Source organism: Lissotriton helveticus, chromosome 12, assembly GCF_964261635.1.
Source record: "Lissotriton helveticus chromosome 12, aLisHel1.1, whole genome shotgun sequence".
NCBI classification, from domain to species: domain Eukaryota; kingdom Metazoa; phylum Chordata; class Amphibia; order Caudata; family Salamandridae; genus Lissotriton; species Lissotriton helveticus.
Window position 1 is genome coordinate 171720729 of NC_136073.1, and position 17668 is coordinate 171738396.

At 50.3% G+C, this 17668-nt stretch overlaps 1 protein-coding gene across 2 annotated transcripts in view; it reads right to left on the reverse strand.

Annotated features, from left to right (window-relative positions):
• Positions 1-2135: 2135 nt before the first annotated feature.
• Positions 2136-17668, reverse strand: part of RNASEK (ribonuclease K) — a 71298-nt gene continuing 55765 nt past the window's right edge. The window contains exon 4 of one of the 2 annotated variants that reach the window (XM_078671098.1): positions 2136-4518. In XM_078671098.1, the coding sequence (XP_078527224.1) occupies positions 4374-4518 (145 nt within the window). In that variant the 3' untranslated portion in view covers positions 2136-4373. The remainder of the gene's footprint in view (positions 4519-17668) is intronic. The other variant, XM_078671097.1, reaches the window with a different exon arrangement.

Below are 17668 nucleotides of genomic sequence, written 5' to 3' on the forward strand. Positions count from 1 at the left end.
ACTCTCCATCTCGTCTTCTCAGATCCTCATCCCAAGGTAACTTCCTGATTCCGCGTTTCAAACTGACGAGAATGGGTGGACGCTCCTTCTCTTGCATTGCCCCTAGGCTGTGGAACTCTCTTCCGGTGACATTGAAACTCGAACCATCTTTGTTGAAATTCTGCAGCGACCTTAAAACCTGGCTCTTCCCTCAATAATAACTGTGATTTGTAAGCACTTTTCTACTGGCGCCGGGAGACCCCCTCTGGGTAGCTGCGCGCCCTATGAATTCAACTACAAATACAAAATACAAAAATACAGTTCGGGCTGGGGGCAGCCTCAAGACTGACTTGCATATAGCTGGGTCCAAGCTGAGGTGTCATGGTGAGCAAAAGAAAGATGGGTTGGAGTGCTACCCCGACCCATTGCCAGTGGTTAAACTTATTACAAGCAGCCTCCCATCACCATTTAAGTGTTTCGGCTATGAATAGGAACCTGCTGTTTCTTAGCTATGCTGGCCCCATTGCTGTCAGGATTCAGGATCAGCATGGTTAGGGAATCAGGCATAGACCTAGCAGGGGCTGGAGATTGTGAACAGGAGAGTGGAAACTAAATAGGGGGCGAACACTAGGCAGCTAAATGACTGCTACCATTAGATATTTAATTCCTGGGGTATAGTATACTCGTTGGGCTTCGTACCAGTTCACACCTGTTTAAGGATCCTTCATGTTTCTTCCTTTTTTCTGCCCTCTGTTCCCATGCATTAAGTTCCATTTAGCTCCTTATTCCCTTTATTTATTGGTTGTACTCAAGACCCTCGGTTATCTTCTCACTCTCACCTTTTTTCAGCTCTTGCCTGGTTTTCGGTAGCCTCCTAGAGCTCCCATCTAGTAGACTGGTATGCTGGGAGTTCATCATTAAAACATTCTGGCTGGTGTCCATGCGACAGAAGAGTAGGAAAAATGGTACGCTGAACTGGGTCAAAGCCCCCCTGAGGCTGGGCTTGGCAGTAAGGTCAAAGTCCAGACCCTGTGTCCAATTCCCTTTGCACTAGGCAGACAACCATGCACAGCGTACAGTGTAGGCATGATGGCAGAGCCAGGCTAAAGGATTGGTCCTGTAACCAACCCCAGCCACCCTATGTCAAGATGCCATGTGGAGTAGCTCCGCGGGAATGGTGGTTTGTCAAAGGGCCTGGTCAAAAGTCAGGCTTCCTCAACTGCTGCTAAGCAAGACCAGAGTGTATGTGTGAGAGGCTGCAAGGGTAAGATGGATGGGGGCATGTTCAGGGCCAGGTCCTACTCCCAACCTCTGTAATGGCAGGATATATGCTCAAGCAAGTTGCCAGAGGCTATGCACAGTGTCCTATGTGGCTGAGAGTAGACTTAGTGCCTGATGTAGAGTTTGGTGGAAATGGTACTCGGTCGTTAACGCGACCGAGTATCCTCTCCACCAAACCATAAGTCTGTCTGCCTCATTTAGAGAGAGGCAGACCTCAAGTTTTCCGTTGTTGGAAAACTTCTACCATCTACCCGGCAGAGTAGGTGATGGTGGAGGAAGGAGAGTATACAGCTCACCCTATTTAGAATCGACGGTGTCAAGCCTGGCAGTAAGGGTGAGAAGAAGTTTTATGTTTTAAGAAACAAACTTCTGCTTTGGGAGTTTGGGTCTGAAAAGGCTGGAGTTTGTTTCTTGAAAACAAAAACTTTCAAAAAGTTTGGTGAACAGCTGTCAAAACGGATGGCAGCTATCCACCAAACGCTTTGCATGTTGCAAGGAACTGCTGTGACAGCGGTTCCTTTCAATGTGCAGAGTGCTGGTCGTAATCCCTAAAGTAGTAGTCTGTCGGGAGGATGGAGGTAATATTCTCTGTCATCAAACCATAAATCAAGCCCTAAGCCAAGCAGCCAACCAAAAATGTGCACACTCTAAACCACCTACATTGGGTTATCTATAAATGAAAGCGGTCTGTAGTATAGCAATAAAAAGACAATAAAACAAACTTTGCTAAAATAGGCTTTCATTACCTTTTTGAATGTCTTATATGTGACTGGCAACCTTGGATTGCTACATCAAATTGTAAGTGACAGAGCAGCAGAGTACACAATTTTGGTTTGAATGGTGAATGTTAACAACGGGACAACAACAAAACTTAAATCCCAAATTAATTTATTTTCAACATTCTTTATTATTAATATTTGTTTCCATCCAATTTAATTAATACACTTTTTCCAGCCTTTAAAGAGTAGAGATAGACAAGGGCATACAAAGACCAGTCCTATGCAGCAAGTCACAAGAGAAATAGGTTGGTACTTAAACTAGCAAATAGGATTTAGTTGAATAGGAGTCTGAAAAACTATGCACAAATGACCTTAAAGAATACTATTCATCTGCACATCCAAACATGTGATTCAAGGCCAGGGGATTCTCTCCTCATCCACAAAATCTATATGTTTCACTTTCCAGCACATGAGTGAAGATCCAGAACTATTCCCACCAGTGTACTTCACACATACCCTAAAAGGATTAGGTCCACAACACCCAGCTTCAGGCTAACACACCAATCACAATTTGTGGGTCAGGACTAGATGACTTCCTTTCATCTGAGAGTAACACCTCACATTCATGTTTTACATTGCGTGGGTCTGAACATAGCCATGGGGTAAATCGTAACCTCCACGTACTCTGGTGTCTTCACCTTGGCACATAAAAGACTTCAACATAAAAAGGTATAGAGCAGAAATTGCAGAAGCCACCCCAACCCCGAAGACAGATTTTTGTTACAGTCTGTACTCTCTATGTGTCCAGTTTTGTTCTCACCAGACCAAACGGAAGGAAGAGATACTTGTAAATGCAATTTCATTGGCTCGCTGGATGGAAGATGGACAGGCCCTGCCTTCACGCATGCAGTCCTTAGCCTACACATAAAATTCGCACCCTACCTCACTCATAACTGTGCCACATCCTAGACGATATAAACCAGCGTCAAAAAGTTAAGGCAAGCAGGCCCACAGCAGCAGAATGACATACCCGCCTCTCTGTGATGGGCAAGGTTTGATTTACTCAGTGAACCACACTAAATGGTATACGTTCATCTTTAATCTTCTATCTTGTTTCCTCTCCATACCCGATTACCATTACCTTAGGCAGAAACTGAATACCTTTGGACATTTGCCAGAGAGAGCCCATGTCAACCCTGAGAGACTTCAAGATGACTGAAAGTCTTAGGACACCAGGTTAAAAAGGAGACTCTGAAAACTACTTAGACCTCAGCAAAAAGGATCCTTTCACAGCTGCAAATCAAACAAATGACTTTGCAGCCTCCAGCTCCAATGACCACAATGCTTTGTGCAGAGAGCTCAAATAGCAGGAGGTGAAGACAGAAGATGAGACTGTGACAAGGGATACAACGTTTTGAAGAGATCGATCTGAGGAATGGAACAGAAGATGTCTGTGTCCCCTGAACAGTTGCTAAATCGTTGACCGTAAGCAGAGAGGTCCACTCTTATAGGTGCCATGGTCTACCATATATAGCGTCTCTAAGGAGAATATTAAAAGATTTCTGTCCCACTACTTTGGAATGTATATGAAGGAAGCTGGTAGCAAGGTTCCATCCTGGTCTTGGTTTCATTTTAGTCTTCTGGGATAAGTCTGATGTTAGGTGGCTGCAGAGTACGTCTAATGCTGATTTCATTTATCTGCTCTGGTACTTGCCTAACAAGAGCCAGTTGTACACGCCCTTCCCACTCAGAATGCTCAGTGGTCAGGATCAGGGAGCTAATAGCAAGGTTCCATCTTGGTTTCAGTTTATTCTTCTGGGATAAGTCTGATGTAAGGTGGCTGCGGAGTATATCTAATGCTGATTTCATTTATCTGTTCTGTTACTTGCCTAACAAGAGCCAGTTGTAGACGCCCTTCCCAGTCTGAATGCTCAGTGGTCAGGATCAGTGAGCTAATAGCAAGGTTCCATCTTGGTTTCAGTTTAGTCTTCTGGGATAAGTCTGATGTTAGGTGACTGGGGAGTACGTCTAATGCTGATCTCATTTATCTGCTCTGGTACTTGCCTAACAAGAGCCAGTTGTACACGGCGTTCTCAGTCTGACTGCTCAGTGGTCAGGATCAGTGAGCTAATAGCAAGGTTGAATCTTGGTTTCAGTTTAGTCTTCTGGGATAAGTCTGATGTTAGGTGGCTGCGGAGTACGTCTAATGCTGATCCCATTTATCTGCTCTGGTACCTGCCTAACAAGAGCCTGTTGTACACGGCGTTCTCAGTCTGACTGCTCAGTGGTCAGGATGATGGGGAGATGGTTGCCGGGGATGGTCCCGTGATACTGGTTCACTTTTCTGACATTGGTGTAAGGAGAGCTCACTGCAAAGGATGCCATCAGGTGTCACTAGCTGATCACGTACTTCTCACGGTTACGGAGTCGGATTTGCCACCAGGAGAAGGCTCCCAGAGCCAGGTACATTGCAGCAGCGATGAAGCAGTTATAGCTGACCTGCTCGTACAGTCTGTAAATGTTCTCCGGTGGATGTTCACTGCAAAAATACAGAATACATGGGTTTAGTGACACAACATTACACTGCATCAAATCATGTGGAATACGTAGCACCACCAAATGTGTTTGAGAGGGGGAGTGGGGTGTGAGAGCACTCAAAGGAGAGTCAAAGTTGAGGTGCACTACCCAATCTCAGTGTGGGCTTCTACGATAGAACAGCAGAAGTTGTGGTGATATAGTGAAGCTTTGCATGGGTCCATCAGCATTGAGATAACAAGGAGTTTGCATGCAGCATTGAGGAGTGCATGGGTGTCAGGAGAAGGATAACATTGGTGCTTAAGTTCAGAACGTAGGTACCTAGGTAAAATTATGTACAAAGAGTCAGACCTGGACTAGGCTGACTGCCTGCCTGGAGCCACAGATATGTGTGGGGGTTAGTATTGGAAAGGGTCGGGGCTCTCTTGAACAGTTGTGTTTGGTTTTCAGTGCTATAACAGCAGAGGTGCTGCAAGTAGTGCTTAATTTGAGCCGGTGGTTGCTGGTGGGGGCAATCAGCACTCGTTTTTGGGGACCGGAACATATTTTCCATCACCAGAAACTTCCCAACAGCGGGAAAACAAACAAAGGGGAAAGAAGTAGGAAGAGAAGGATGGACTAACCGCCTCAAAGGAAGAGGAACTTGCAAGAGTGGGCTAAAGGGTTAGAGTGTGCCTGGCAGAGGATGAAGGTGGGGTCACATATAGCGCCTACCCTTAGAGCTTGTCCTCTTGAGTGCTGCACACGTGCACACGTGCCCGCAAATGCTGCCCAGCCTCTCCTCAGTTTAGCTGTGCACACAGCTTGCTGCGCCACAATCAGTGACATCTCTGTTCCCAAGGCACATGACAACCACACAATCCCCCTATGAAACCCGCACATATGCAGTATCAGTCTCCTTCATGGCTCTGAGGAACATGCTCTCCTGCCTGGAGTGCTCCATTGCAAGCACTGTGGAGTTTTGAAGTCTGATATCTGGGCACATGACGAAGATTGTGCACTGGAAGCTGCCTGTGTGGGTGTAGAGCTAAGAATCCCCCCAAGGGACGATCCAACCCCATTACCTGATGGGATATAGTAAAGGACCCCATTTCTGTCACAAACTGGACACCGGGCTGCTGCAGCTGCCAGTGGTGGTAGTGACAGTCGCCTACTGCCTCTCTGGTATATTTAAACTGGGTTGTCCATACCCTGCAACGTGTCCTCTGCTCTGCTCCGTCCATGTAGCACATGGATGCTGCATGTGTATGTATACGTTCGGTGTGTGCGCGTGCCTGTGCGTGGAGTCTGTCTGTCACCTTTGGCTACAAAGGAATCCATTTGGGATCTCGCAACCGACACACAGGAAGAGATCTAGAGTTCACTGGAGGCATTTCTTAGTAATCCAGCAGTCTCTTTAGAGGTGAACTCTGAGTATAAGGGGCGTGGCCTTGACCTGCGCATCAGAGGGCCTGTGCTGCCAGGTAAGGTCCTCTGTTACCAGGTTTCCCGCCCTATCGAGCACACAGATGAGAGGAAGGTAAGAGAGCAGTGAAACTGAGTTTAAAGGGACACTACCCCGTAAGTCCAGAATTGGTCATGGAAAAGTTTCACATATCCTGATGGTCTATCTATTCTCTTTTAGGAAACAAGGGACCCCTATATTGACAACTAGCTAAACATAGGGAAATTATAGAAAAGGGAAAATTTAGCTAGGTACTAATTAAAAAGTAAACCTGTTTGTTATTTCTCCAAAGCAAAGGAAAAAGAGGAAACCACCTTATTTCAACAGAATGGCTATACACTAATGTATATATCAAAACATATTTCTTTTATTATTTTGTATATGGCTCATATTCAATTTTGTTATTTATGTATTTCATTCAAAACGACATAATTATACATCAATAATAGACGATAGATGTAAAAATTATGGAGGCAGTGCGGCAGATGTCAACTACGCGCGTTTCGGCATACGTGCCTTCATCAGGTAGCCGTCTATTGCACATATATGATCTGATGCTTGTATTCAATAATATAATGATGATTTACTGTATCTTGTGTATTACGCCTGGTTGATAAGATATAATATATATCGCACGTTGGCTAGTACCCTCGTCTTCAGTAATTCGCCCGAGGGGGAGGTTTCATTCAGCGGGTCGGACGACCGATAAACTGGCTATAAGTTGTTTTGATTTGCTCAGAGTATTTATTCTGATATCTTAGTTAGTGCAGTTCTTTAAAACACATGACGCTGCCGAGGATGAGGCAGAAATTCTAATGCCGACTGTAATACGGAGAGGGTATGGCCCTATTTGGAGGGCATAACGAATTGGACACCTCTCTTGCCGTAACGCCGCATCCAGAGTCACAAACAAATTCTGAGCATCTCAAAACAACTTATAGCCAGTTTATCGGTCGTCGGACCCGACGAATGAAACCTCCCTCTCGGGCGAATTACTGAAGACGAGGGTACTAGCCAACGTGCGATATATATTATATTTTATCAACCAGGCGTAATACACAAGATACAGTAAATCATCATTATATTATTGAACACAAGCATCAGATCATATATGTGCAATAGACGGCTACCTGATGAAGGCACGTATGCCGAAACATGCGTAGTTGACATCTGCCGCACTGCCTCCATCATTTTTACATCTATCGTCTATTATTGATGTATAATTATGTCGTTTTGAATGAAATACATAAATAACAAAATTGAATATGAGCCATATGCAAAATAATAAAAGAAATATGTTTTTTTTTTATTTCAACATCTGTTTTATTAAACCCCCAGTCGGGGATACGCACATGAAAAGGTGACATTCACACAGCGTTAAGCCTACAACCCCCAGGGGGCCGGCCGCGGCACACAACTTGATGTACAATAGCTTTCTGTGCATGCAGGACCTGCAATTCCTTCAGTTACACATTCCGTGTCCTGCTTGCAACCCACTCGGGCGGCCATATGAAAGGGCATTATGTGCAATCAACCACGCCCAATTGTCACCACGCGTTAGGTTCAGCCCTGAAGGTCGGGCAGCAACTAGTGGGCCAAACATAAACAAACATCAGACCATAGCGGTCCAACACACAACCAGAGACCTAGAAGAAGGCAACAGAGGAAATAGAGACAGTGGCCAGGGATAGTAGAGAGAAAGGTGGGAAAGAGGCAGCCAAGATAGGGGGAGCGAGAGGACCCGAGGAGGAGCAGTCATCGGGGCACGCTTCCGCAACTCCATGCCGGACCCGCAGGCCATTATCTCAGGGTGCTACGGGGGGTAAAGGGGATCACAGCATCATCCACTAAACGCAGCGCCCGCAGCTTGGGGGGCATGCTTCTAGCATGTTCGCTTTTGCACAGATAAGTCACCAGGGGCTGCCAAACTTTCTCAAAGCGTGTAGTGCGGGACTGTAGTCTTGCTGAAAGCATCTCCATAGTGATGACCTGCCAGAGTCTCCCAAACCATGCAGCAAGGGGGGGAGACTCCGCTTTTTTCCCGTACTGGGCAATAAGTTGTCTGGCAGCACCCAGCATTTGCAACGATATACTCCATTCATTACGGGTCAGGGCAAGCAAATTGGCAGGTTTGATTCCCAGCAATACTGTACTAGCGGCATCAGGCAAGGGGAACCCCAGAACGCCCCGTATGTGGCTCAGTACCTCTTTCCAGAAGATAGCGATCAGAGGGCAGGTCCACCATATGTGCAGGAAATCCCCAGGCACATGATGGCACCTCCAACAACCGGGAGAGGAAGAGGAGAACATTCTATGTAAGCGCTGTGGTGTGTAATACCATTGCGTCATTACTTTGTACGCGTTTTCTTGCTGCGGTATGCTGCGGTATACTTTGGGGATATCTCCCCAGAGGCGGGCCCATTGCGTCGGCGTAATATCCTCACCCAGCGTTGCATGCCATTTTTGCTGATACGGCTGCAAGGGGGGAGTTTGGGGGTGTTGCAGAATTCGATAGATCTGAGAGATTAGGCCCTTCGTGTCGGTGCAGGAGCGGGCAAGACGCTCAAACGGGGTAAAGGCCCTGGTGGCCCCTGGGTATATCGCGTCCGACAAGGCCCAATGACATAATTGGAGAAATTGCAACTCGGCCTCCGGCGGGAGACGGAATTCTTCTTGACAATGGGCAAAAGTCTTAAGGGTGCCTCCATCAAAGAGATCTGTAAGGACTCTACAGTCGCCGTGCGTCCATTTACGAAAGGCAGTAGTGCGGCTAGCCGGAGGAAACCACGGGTTGTCTTCAATAGGGGTGTGCGGTGAGGGGAAGGTCGTAAGACCTCTCCGTACCGCTGTCTTGTCCCACACATTCAGAACTGTTTTCGTGGGCACCGCCAAATATGCACTAGGGGATCGCCCCGCTTTATGAGTCCAAGCCAGATTCCCGATGGTGCGGCCCGTGACCTCCCGGTCCATATGGAGCCACCCCTTCTCACTCCGCCTGGTGCCCCATTCAATCACAAAGCGCAAGTGAGCGGCCCAGTAATAATCCACCAGGTTAGGGCACGCAAGTCCTCCGCGATCTCGCGGGGCCATAAGAAGTGCCTGAGAGAAGCGGGGTCTCTTACCTCCCCATATGAATTTAGTGCAGTCTTTTTGCAGGGCTCGGATGTTCGGCAAGCGGATAGGTGTGGGAAGGCACTGGAACAGATAAAGGAGTTTAGGCAGGATAGACATTTTAATTGCGTTTAACCTTCCCAGCCATGAGGGGATAAGTGGTTTCCAGCATCGCAAGTCCTCAAGGATGGATTTGCGACAGTCTGCCCAGTTGAGTGCCGACCAATCTTCCAGGGAGGGGGTCAGGGATAGGCCGAGGTATCGAATATGGCGAGCAGTCCAGCGATAGGGGCATAACTGTTCCAGCGAGGGGACATCGGCCGGGGGGATCGTAAGGTGTACCCACGACTTATCGTGGTTGATTTTCAGGCCGGAGGCGCCCTCAAAGGAGCAGAGCGCTGCATGGAGCGCTGGTAAGGACTGTTGGGGCTCCGTAAGGGTAAGGATGAGATCGTCAGCGTACAACGCCACTTTATGGACTTGTCCACCCATCGTAATGCCGTGGATGCCCGGGTCTCGCCTGATCATATCCGCTAAGAGGTTCAACCGCCAAGGCGAACAGTAGGGGTGAGAGAGGGCAGCCCTGTCTAGTCCCTCTCCCGATGTCGATCGGGTCTGTCAACCTCACATTCACGCGGATCCGAGCCTTTGGCGCAGCATAAGGTGCCATGATCCTGGCAACCATCAGTCGACCGAGCCCTATCTTACAAAGGACCGCTCGGAGAAACGACCAGTCCACGCGGTCGAATGCTTTCTCAGCGTCCAACGAGAGGAGGCACGCCGGGATACGCCAATGGCGCGCCTTCCCCACCAAATGTGCAACTTTCCGCACGTTATCGGCCCCTTGGCGGCCATGAATGAAGCCCACAGACAACTACAAACTTAGGGGTCTAAATAGGGATTCAACCGTAATCCTCTGCTCGTCATCACCTTATCAATAGTACAAGGGTACGAACACAATAATAATACTAACAAAACCAGATCACAAGATGTGAAGAACCAGTAACGTGAGTCACCCCTGGTGTAGGATTCCCATCAACAGTCTTGTAATGATCAATATTATCATTTGGAAGTCCTCATCGGGTATTGTGTCTCTAGATCATTGAGTCCGGCATACCCCGATGACCAGATACGGGGTAGCGACCCACAATCACTCGGTACTACCACATGGTGTTGATGTGATGGGAAGTGCAGTGTAAACAAAAAATTATAAGTGGTGATCTTAAAAAAGGATAGGGTACTCAACCCGGAAAGCTTTAATAATTGTTGGCCCCTTCCTTATTAAAAACAAGAACAGTATAATATCGTCATCGCAGTCCAAACCAATAGCTGCGAGGAGACCAACATGTTTCAGCCACTAAGGGATAACTCCTTTGGCTTTCGTCAGGGTCTCTGTTCTAATATAATACTACTGCATTGGTTGTGAATAAAGTGTGAAAAATTAGGAAAAAAACACACAAGTGAAAACCAGTAAAGGATATAGTGTTCCTTCGACTGTATCAACTCCTCTCTTCGGCACCTGGTTGAATATGTACTGTTTAGGGAGGACAAACATACAGGAAAATCACAATCCGCTACCCTGGTCTGTAGAAAACATAATAATTTGTTTCACAAACAATGTAACAGCTTACTTACTCACCCAGAGTGTCCGGGGAGTGGACCTCACCTCTTCCTGGACCTGGCTCAGGATATATGAGACCCCGCTCTACAATAACAGAAACCAACTACGTAAAATACAGAGACCAGAAGACCAGACAAGACGCTGCTCTGCCGATGTATATATCTACGTAATCCACGGTGTTCTGTACATGGAGTTAATTAACACCCATCAAAAGGTTCACAAACCACCCTCTATCCACCCCCCTGACAACTACAGGCTAAACTAAACATGGTTTTCAAGACTTCTTATATACAACATCTGGCTAGCACAATGGCAAACACCTAATATCAGGCTAGCAACACAGGTAATCATACCTGTCCGTCGGTATCTCAGGCCGTGACTGAGTCAGGGGGAGGCGCAGTCAACAGTGAGCTCTGGCTACTTAACTGTTAGGCTGAGCAACACACAGCCAATTGATACCGGTATGGGAGGGGCTGGCCCGATCGCCGCCTCTCCAAAGATCACTTTGCAAATCTATCATTAGTATCCATATGCCGCTTACCTACTTAATAAAGCCCGCTGATGGTCTCAGGAGCTGACAATATACCTGTCCTTGGCAGTGCCCTGTCCCACAGGCATTCACAGCGACGCGCGCGTACTCTCGCGAGCATTGCCGGTCTAGAACTACAGAATGACGTCACGTCATTCGTAATTGTAGTTCTTACAAAGAAGTATACTTCCGCATTACTGGTAGTCCGTGGCAAGGCGCAGTATCTCACAGAACGCGTCATGCCACGACCCGCACTGATAACACATATGCCTGATCAAAGTACTACCCACTAGACGTGTAAGGACTTGCAAATCGGCCGTATTTGGAGGTGCCCTCTCACGCGCTCTGGCATTGGCGGTATAGAACTACAGGATGACGTCATGTCGTTCGTGATTGTAGTTTTATAAGTTTATTGATAAAACACACTCACGCATTGGTAGAAAATCCACAGCAGGACGCAATTACTCCCAACCAGCGTCTCATATGCAGTTTAATGTAACGAAATGACAAGTTGCCAAATAATCGTGGCAAAGCGCACTGGCTGTCAGATGGTGCACTGCTGGGTCAAACATTAGTAATGACGCGTATATAAGCCCACAACCATGCTCCAGAGAGGTTGCTCAAATCAGCATGTAATTTATACCGGGATTGGACAGGGAGTATTCGTCAACTAGCGGACCCCTATCCTTTAAAGGTTCGTTCGCTATAAACAACTCCCTTGGAAACAGGGCTCGCCGTCAAATATGCCTGAAAATGCTGAATAAGCCGCCAAACTACCCTGCCATGCGGGCAACGCTGGAAATAGATATACCTAGTAAAGAGCATCAAACCACAGGCCAAGTGCTCTTAAGACAATCAAAAAGTAGTGGGCTAAAGATGGCCAACTAGTGTGTTACACTCAAAGGAAGAATCATGTTATGTCCAAAAACAAATCCTGATGTGCTCGGTCAAGGGTATGTCCCACGCATAACCCTATATTCATACATGGATAGAGTTTTCGGGAGCTCAAGACAAGGCGAACCACGGAATATCATCGTTCAGCCCTTGTCTGTCTGTCCCCAATTTGAACACCCATTTTTGTTCCCGAATGAAAAGATATCTAGACACATCACTCACATGTGGTGGAATGTGTGGTTTCTCAAGAACATGCCATTTAAAGTCTGTCTCGGCATGATTACATGTGATAAAGTGCTTGGTAAGTTTAGAGATATCTTTCTTACAGCGGAAAGTACTCTTGTGTTCCTGCATCCTCACACGCACCTTTCTCGTGGTCATGCCCACGTATCTTTCATTGCACGTGCAAGTGATGAGGTAGATCAAGTTGGTGCTGTTGCAGTTTGTAAACTGCCGCAGCTCCCAAGGCTTATCTGTACCAATGTCCACGCTCGTGATTTTGGTTGTTAAAGGGCAAATGGAACAACCCCCGCAGGGATGGTGCCCTACCACCGGCGGGAGATCCCATAGTGTGCCTAGCTCTCTCCTGGGTGTGGCTTTAGGTCGTGTGTGTACCAAACGGTCCCTCAGGTTAGTTGAGCGTTTGAAGGCAAAAAGTGGGAAGGGAATCTTTTCTTTACCACTGTTCAAGATTCTCCAGTGCTTTTTAATCACTTTTTGAACATGGTTCGATTTAGTGTTGAAAGTGCTCACTAAGGTAAGACGATCCAGTGGTGGTTTCTCTGTACGTGGTCTGTTGATTCCTACGGGGGATAATACTTAGGCTTGGTCTATAAACATCCCTCTAGCCCTGCCATAGATTGTGTTTTTCCATGAATGAAGCCCACCTGATCCGGGTTCACGAGGTCAGGCATGTGGGGATCCAATCGCTTGGCCAGCACCTTGGTGTATATTTTAAAGTCGGTATTGAGCAGCGCAATCGGGCGATACGACGAGCAGAGCGCAGGGTCTTTCCCAGGCTTCGGAATTAAAGCTATTTCCGCCATCCCCATGTCCGGGGAGGGGCCCTGACCGCCATCGAAAGAGGCAAAGAGTCGGAGGAGGTATGGACTCAGCTGAGATTGGAATAGGCGATAGAAGGAGAGCGGCAAGCCATCAGGGCCTGGTGTCTTTCCAAAATTTAGTTCTTTAATAGCCGAGGTCACCTCATCCAGCGTTAACGGCTCCTCCAAACAGTCAGCCGTAAGGGGGTGCAGCCGCGTCCCGCTATAGTGTTCCAACACTGCCTCCGACGCGGCGGGGGCCGGTGGGTCCGCCGTGTAGAGTGAGGCGTAATAGTCCCGAAACGCTCCCAGCTTGTCCCATGCCGCCGTCGCTCGGGACCCATCGGGGAGCATCACGTTCGCTATGTGGGATCTGGCCGCTTTGACCTTCAGCCGTCTCGCCAATAGTTTCCCCACCTTATCCCCTCCATCAAAGTGCAATTGCTTCAGAGCCAAAAGGGAGCCCTCAGCCCTGTTCGCACGCAGCAGTCACAGCTGGCCCCGAATATGTGCCAGGCGTCGCCGCGTCCTCAAAGTGGATCCCTCCTGATCCTGCGTCTCCGCCTCTTTCAAGTCCCTTACCAAGTCGTCCTCCACCACCCTCCTCTCTCGTGCCCTCGCAATCGCGAGGGACGTAATGTGGCCCCGTATCGTGGCCTTAAAGGCGTCCCAGACCACCGGAAAAGGCGTCTCTGGTAGGTCGTTGAACTCGAAATAGGAGGTAATGGCTGCGCGAATGTCCTCAACAGATGCTGCATCTCTAAGGAGGTGCGGGGGTAAATGCCATTTCCGTTCTCTGGGGGGACCGTCCCGCGGGTCCCTGAGAAGCAACTCTACATGAGCATGGTCCGAGATGGATATGTCCGACATCCCAGCATCCACCACGTCATGAAGTAGATCATGGGACAGGAAGACATGATCAATGCGAGAGTAAGAGCGGTGGGCACTCGAATAATAAGAGTACTCTCTCTTATCTGGGAAGAAGTATCGCCATGCGTCAAATAAGCCCAGGTCGCCGATCTGCTTGCGAAGCGCCAGAGACATCGCCACCGCCCCATGAAAGGAGCCCTCACTCCGGTCTATCTTCGGACACCACACCAAATTAAAATCCCCCCCGAGGACAATAGAGGGCCCACCCCGAAGTACCTGGTCGCGCAAAAGGTCTCGGAGGAAACGATCCTGTGCCTGATTAGGGGCATACACATTGCATAGCGTAAGACGGCGAAGTCCCACCTCAACAGTCACCTTGAGGAAACGGCCATCACCACTTCGGAAGAGCCTATCGGTACCTCGCCTGATGCTAGCTTTGCACAAAATTGCCACCCCTGCCGTTTTCGTGTTCGCCACTGCCCAGTATTGGAGAGGGTATCTAAGATGTGCCATGCGCCCAGTATCCGCCTGAAGGAGGTGGGTCTCTTGCATGAAAACGATATCTGGGTCATGCCGCAAAAGGTAATGCCATATCTGCTTGCGCTTATTGGGCGAATTAAGGCCCTTAACATTGAGGGATAAGATCTTAAGGGGTCTATTCACAGTACTCGCCATGGCAGGGAGCCCTAGGATACGCAATCAGAGCCATTCTCAGCAAGTCACACACCATCCATACTCCCCAGACAAGGGTCCCACCCTCCCCGACCCCATCCGCCACTACACCCACCCTCCCAGGTCCCACATAGAAGATAAGAGAAGGAAGAAAAGAGAGAAAGAGGAGGAGAGAGATAGTCAAGTACAAAAACCAAACATTCATCAGCCGATGAGGCTGGAGGTATGAACCGTAAAGTTGCGGCCAACAGGGCCAGAGTTCACTGTCCCCAGAATAGGGCATCCTACACCCTCGGGTTCGAATGTCCTTCGGGATGTCACTCCCCAGGGGGCAGTTCCAGAGGGACATGGCTGGCAGAAAGCACTGGGAAGTATGGAGCCCCCGCCCAACCAGGCCCAGCACCGAGGGATCAGGGGCCCACCCGACCCACCCCCTCGTCCGACAACCCCCCGTTCGCTGGGGGAGCGCGTGACAGCAGTACCTCAAGAGGAGTGCAGTAAGTGTGGCGCCATCCTCACGGCGTAGGGGGACGCTCCTTAGGAGAGCGCTCCTCAGGGTCGGTTTCTGCCTCCTCCAGAGCTCTAATGTGGGCTATGACATCTTGCCGAGCTTGGCTGTTCGTGGGCGCGTCAGCAGGTGGTGCGCGTCGCCTCCGCGGCACCGTGGTCCAATCCGGCCCAGTCGGCGTTCTCTTGCGGGATGGGTGCCTAGAAGGACTCTCCGGGGGAGAGCCCGAGATATTGAGGAGCCGCGCCGCCTCATTGTATGATCTTAAAGCTTTGCGTCTCCCCTCCCACTGGAAAATAACCGCGAAGGGATGGCCCCATTGGTACGGGATGTTCATGCTCCGCAGCTTCTCCGTCACCGGGCGGAAGGCACGTCGCCGCTTCAGGGTATTGGGCGCCAAGTCCTGGGAAATTTGGATCTTATGGCCCTTGTATTGCAGATCCGGCTTGTCCCTGGTGCACTTCCAGATCTCTTCTTTCTCTACAAAGAAATGCACCCTCGTGAGAATGTCTGGTAGGAGGCCCGACCTCCCCGCAGGGGCCGCCACCCGGTGTGCCCGGTCAAGAGTGGGGGGCGATACGTCCTCATCACCCCGCACCTCGTGGAGGAGCTGCGCCACGTAGTCCATCACGTCCTTCCCTTCTTCGCCGAGTGGCACGCCGCGAATATGGAGGTTGTTGCGCCTGCCCCGTTTCTCCAAGTCTTCCTGCTTGATCTGGAGCTCGATGTTCTCCTCCTCAAGGGCCGTCAAGCGCTGCCACAAATGTTCCTGGTCCTCCGTAAGCGTGTCCATAGTCCTTTCCAAGCTATCCACGCGATCTCCCAGCTCCGTGACCTCTCGCTTGAGCTCTGTAACGCATGAGTGTACCTCAGTTCTCAGGGAGCCGATCTCTGCCTGAGGTCAGACATAAAGGCGGCCATGAACGCCTCTGTGACCGGTGGGGAGTCCGCCGTCCCTCTGGATGGGCCCTCTCCGGCCGCCGGCGCCCCGCCTTGCCCCACATGGCTGTCACAGGGTTATCTTTGGGGGCCGTCGTCGGATCTGCCCTAGCGCCCCTATTCGTGCGCGTCATCGTCTGCCTTGGCCAAGGGAGATCGTTGCAGGCCGCTGAACGCCGCTGTGGTTTGGGGCTCCCGCCCAAAGTAGCTCGTGAGAGCAAGGCCAGGAGGGGAGGGGAGGAACACAGGCGTGGAGCCCCGAGAGTCAGCCCACACCCCGGGTACCTGAGGGCCCAAGGCTCCGCTCACTCGACTCCTGCAACAGCGGGCCCCAGCGCACCCTCCGCAGGAAACCGGGCAGGTCGGGACCCACCGGGCAACAGCATCTTGTGGCCGAGCACACGGGCGTAGGGCGAGCCCTCCGCTCCAGCCCCTTAGTCCGGGGTCAACATTGGGGGGGTAGTCCTCGCCCCCAGCACACCACTCCAGCAGAGTATCAGGCACCCCACACTGCCAGGGCCCCGCGCACCGCCTCTTCCTGTCCCTCGCCTGTGATGGCGAGGGGAGTTCGCCGAGGTCCTGTCCTCTCGAGCGCCAGCAGAGGTTGTAGAGGGAAAGACTGTCCCCGGACGGCACCAAGAGCAGCAGCCCACCGTCGCCGCTCCCCGTCGTGCAAATCAGCCGTACCGCTGCACATCCGGTGCACCACTGCGCGGGCTGGGAAGATGGCGGGCGCCGTCCGCTCCGAGATGTGCCCCGGGGGCACCGCCTGTGCTGGAGCACCGTCCGGACCCCAGCCGCAGCTCAGCCCCTCCACTCCGGAGCGCGGCGGGGAACGGGATCTCCCAGAAGCAGGTCCGGGTCCGAATAGTAAGTCTTGCGCCTCCGCCCCGATGCTTCAAGAAGATGGGCGCCGATCGCGCCAGGCGGTCAGAGCGTCCGGAGGGTGCAGCCAGAGTGTTCCTCCCTCCCGCGAGTCCGCAGATATGGAGTCCGGCAACCTCACCTCGCTGTAGGGGCAGAGAAGGGGTCGGCAGGTGTCCGTTGGCACACTCAGCGTCCCTCCGGAGCCGGCAGCAAGTCACCTCCGCAGTGGCCCAAGATGGCGGAAAGGCAGGCTCCGTTCGCGCCAAGCCGTCCGCTCGTACCACGGGTCTCTCCGGGCACTTCCTTGCAGCCGCTGCCCTTGAAAACTCGACCACAACCGGCCAGCACACAGGGGTGTCGCGGGGGGGCCTGGGTACCCCTAAATCCGCCTTGATTGCTTATGAAGAGGCCAACGGCGGCGGGAGCTCCGCAAGAGCACGTCTGCTCACATCGCCGTTCAAGCCACGCCCTTTCAAAAGAAATATGTTTTGATATATACATTAGTGCATAGCCATTCTGTTGAAATACGGTGGTTTCCTCTTTTTCCTTTGCTTTGGAGAAATAACAAACAGGTTTACTTTTTAATTAGTACCAAACTAAATTTTCCCTTTTGGTCTATCTATTCTCGTCTGAAGGCATGTATGCTACACCTTAAG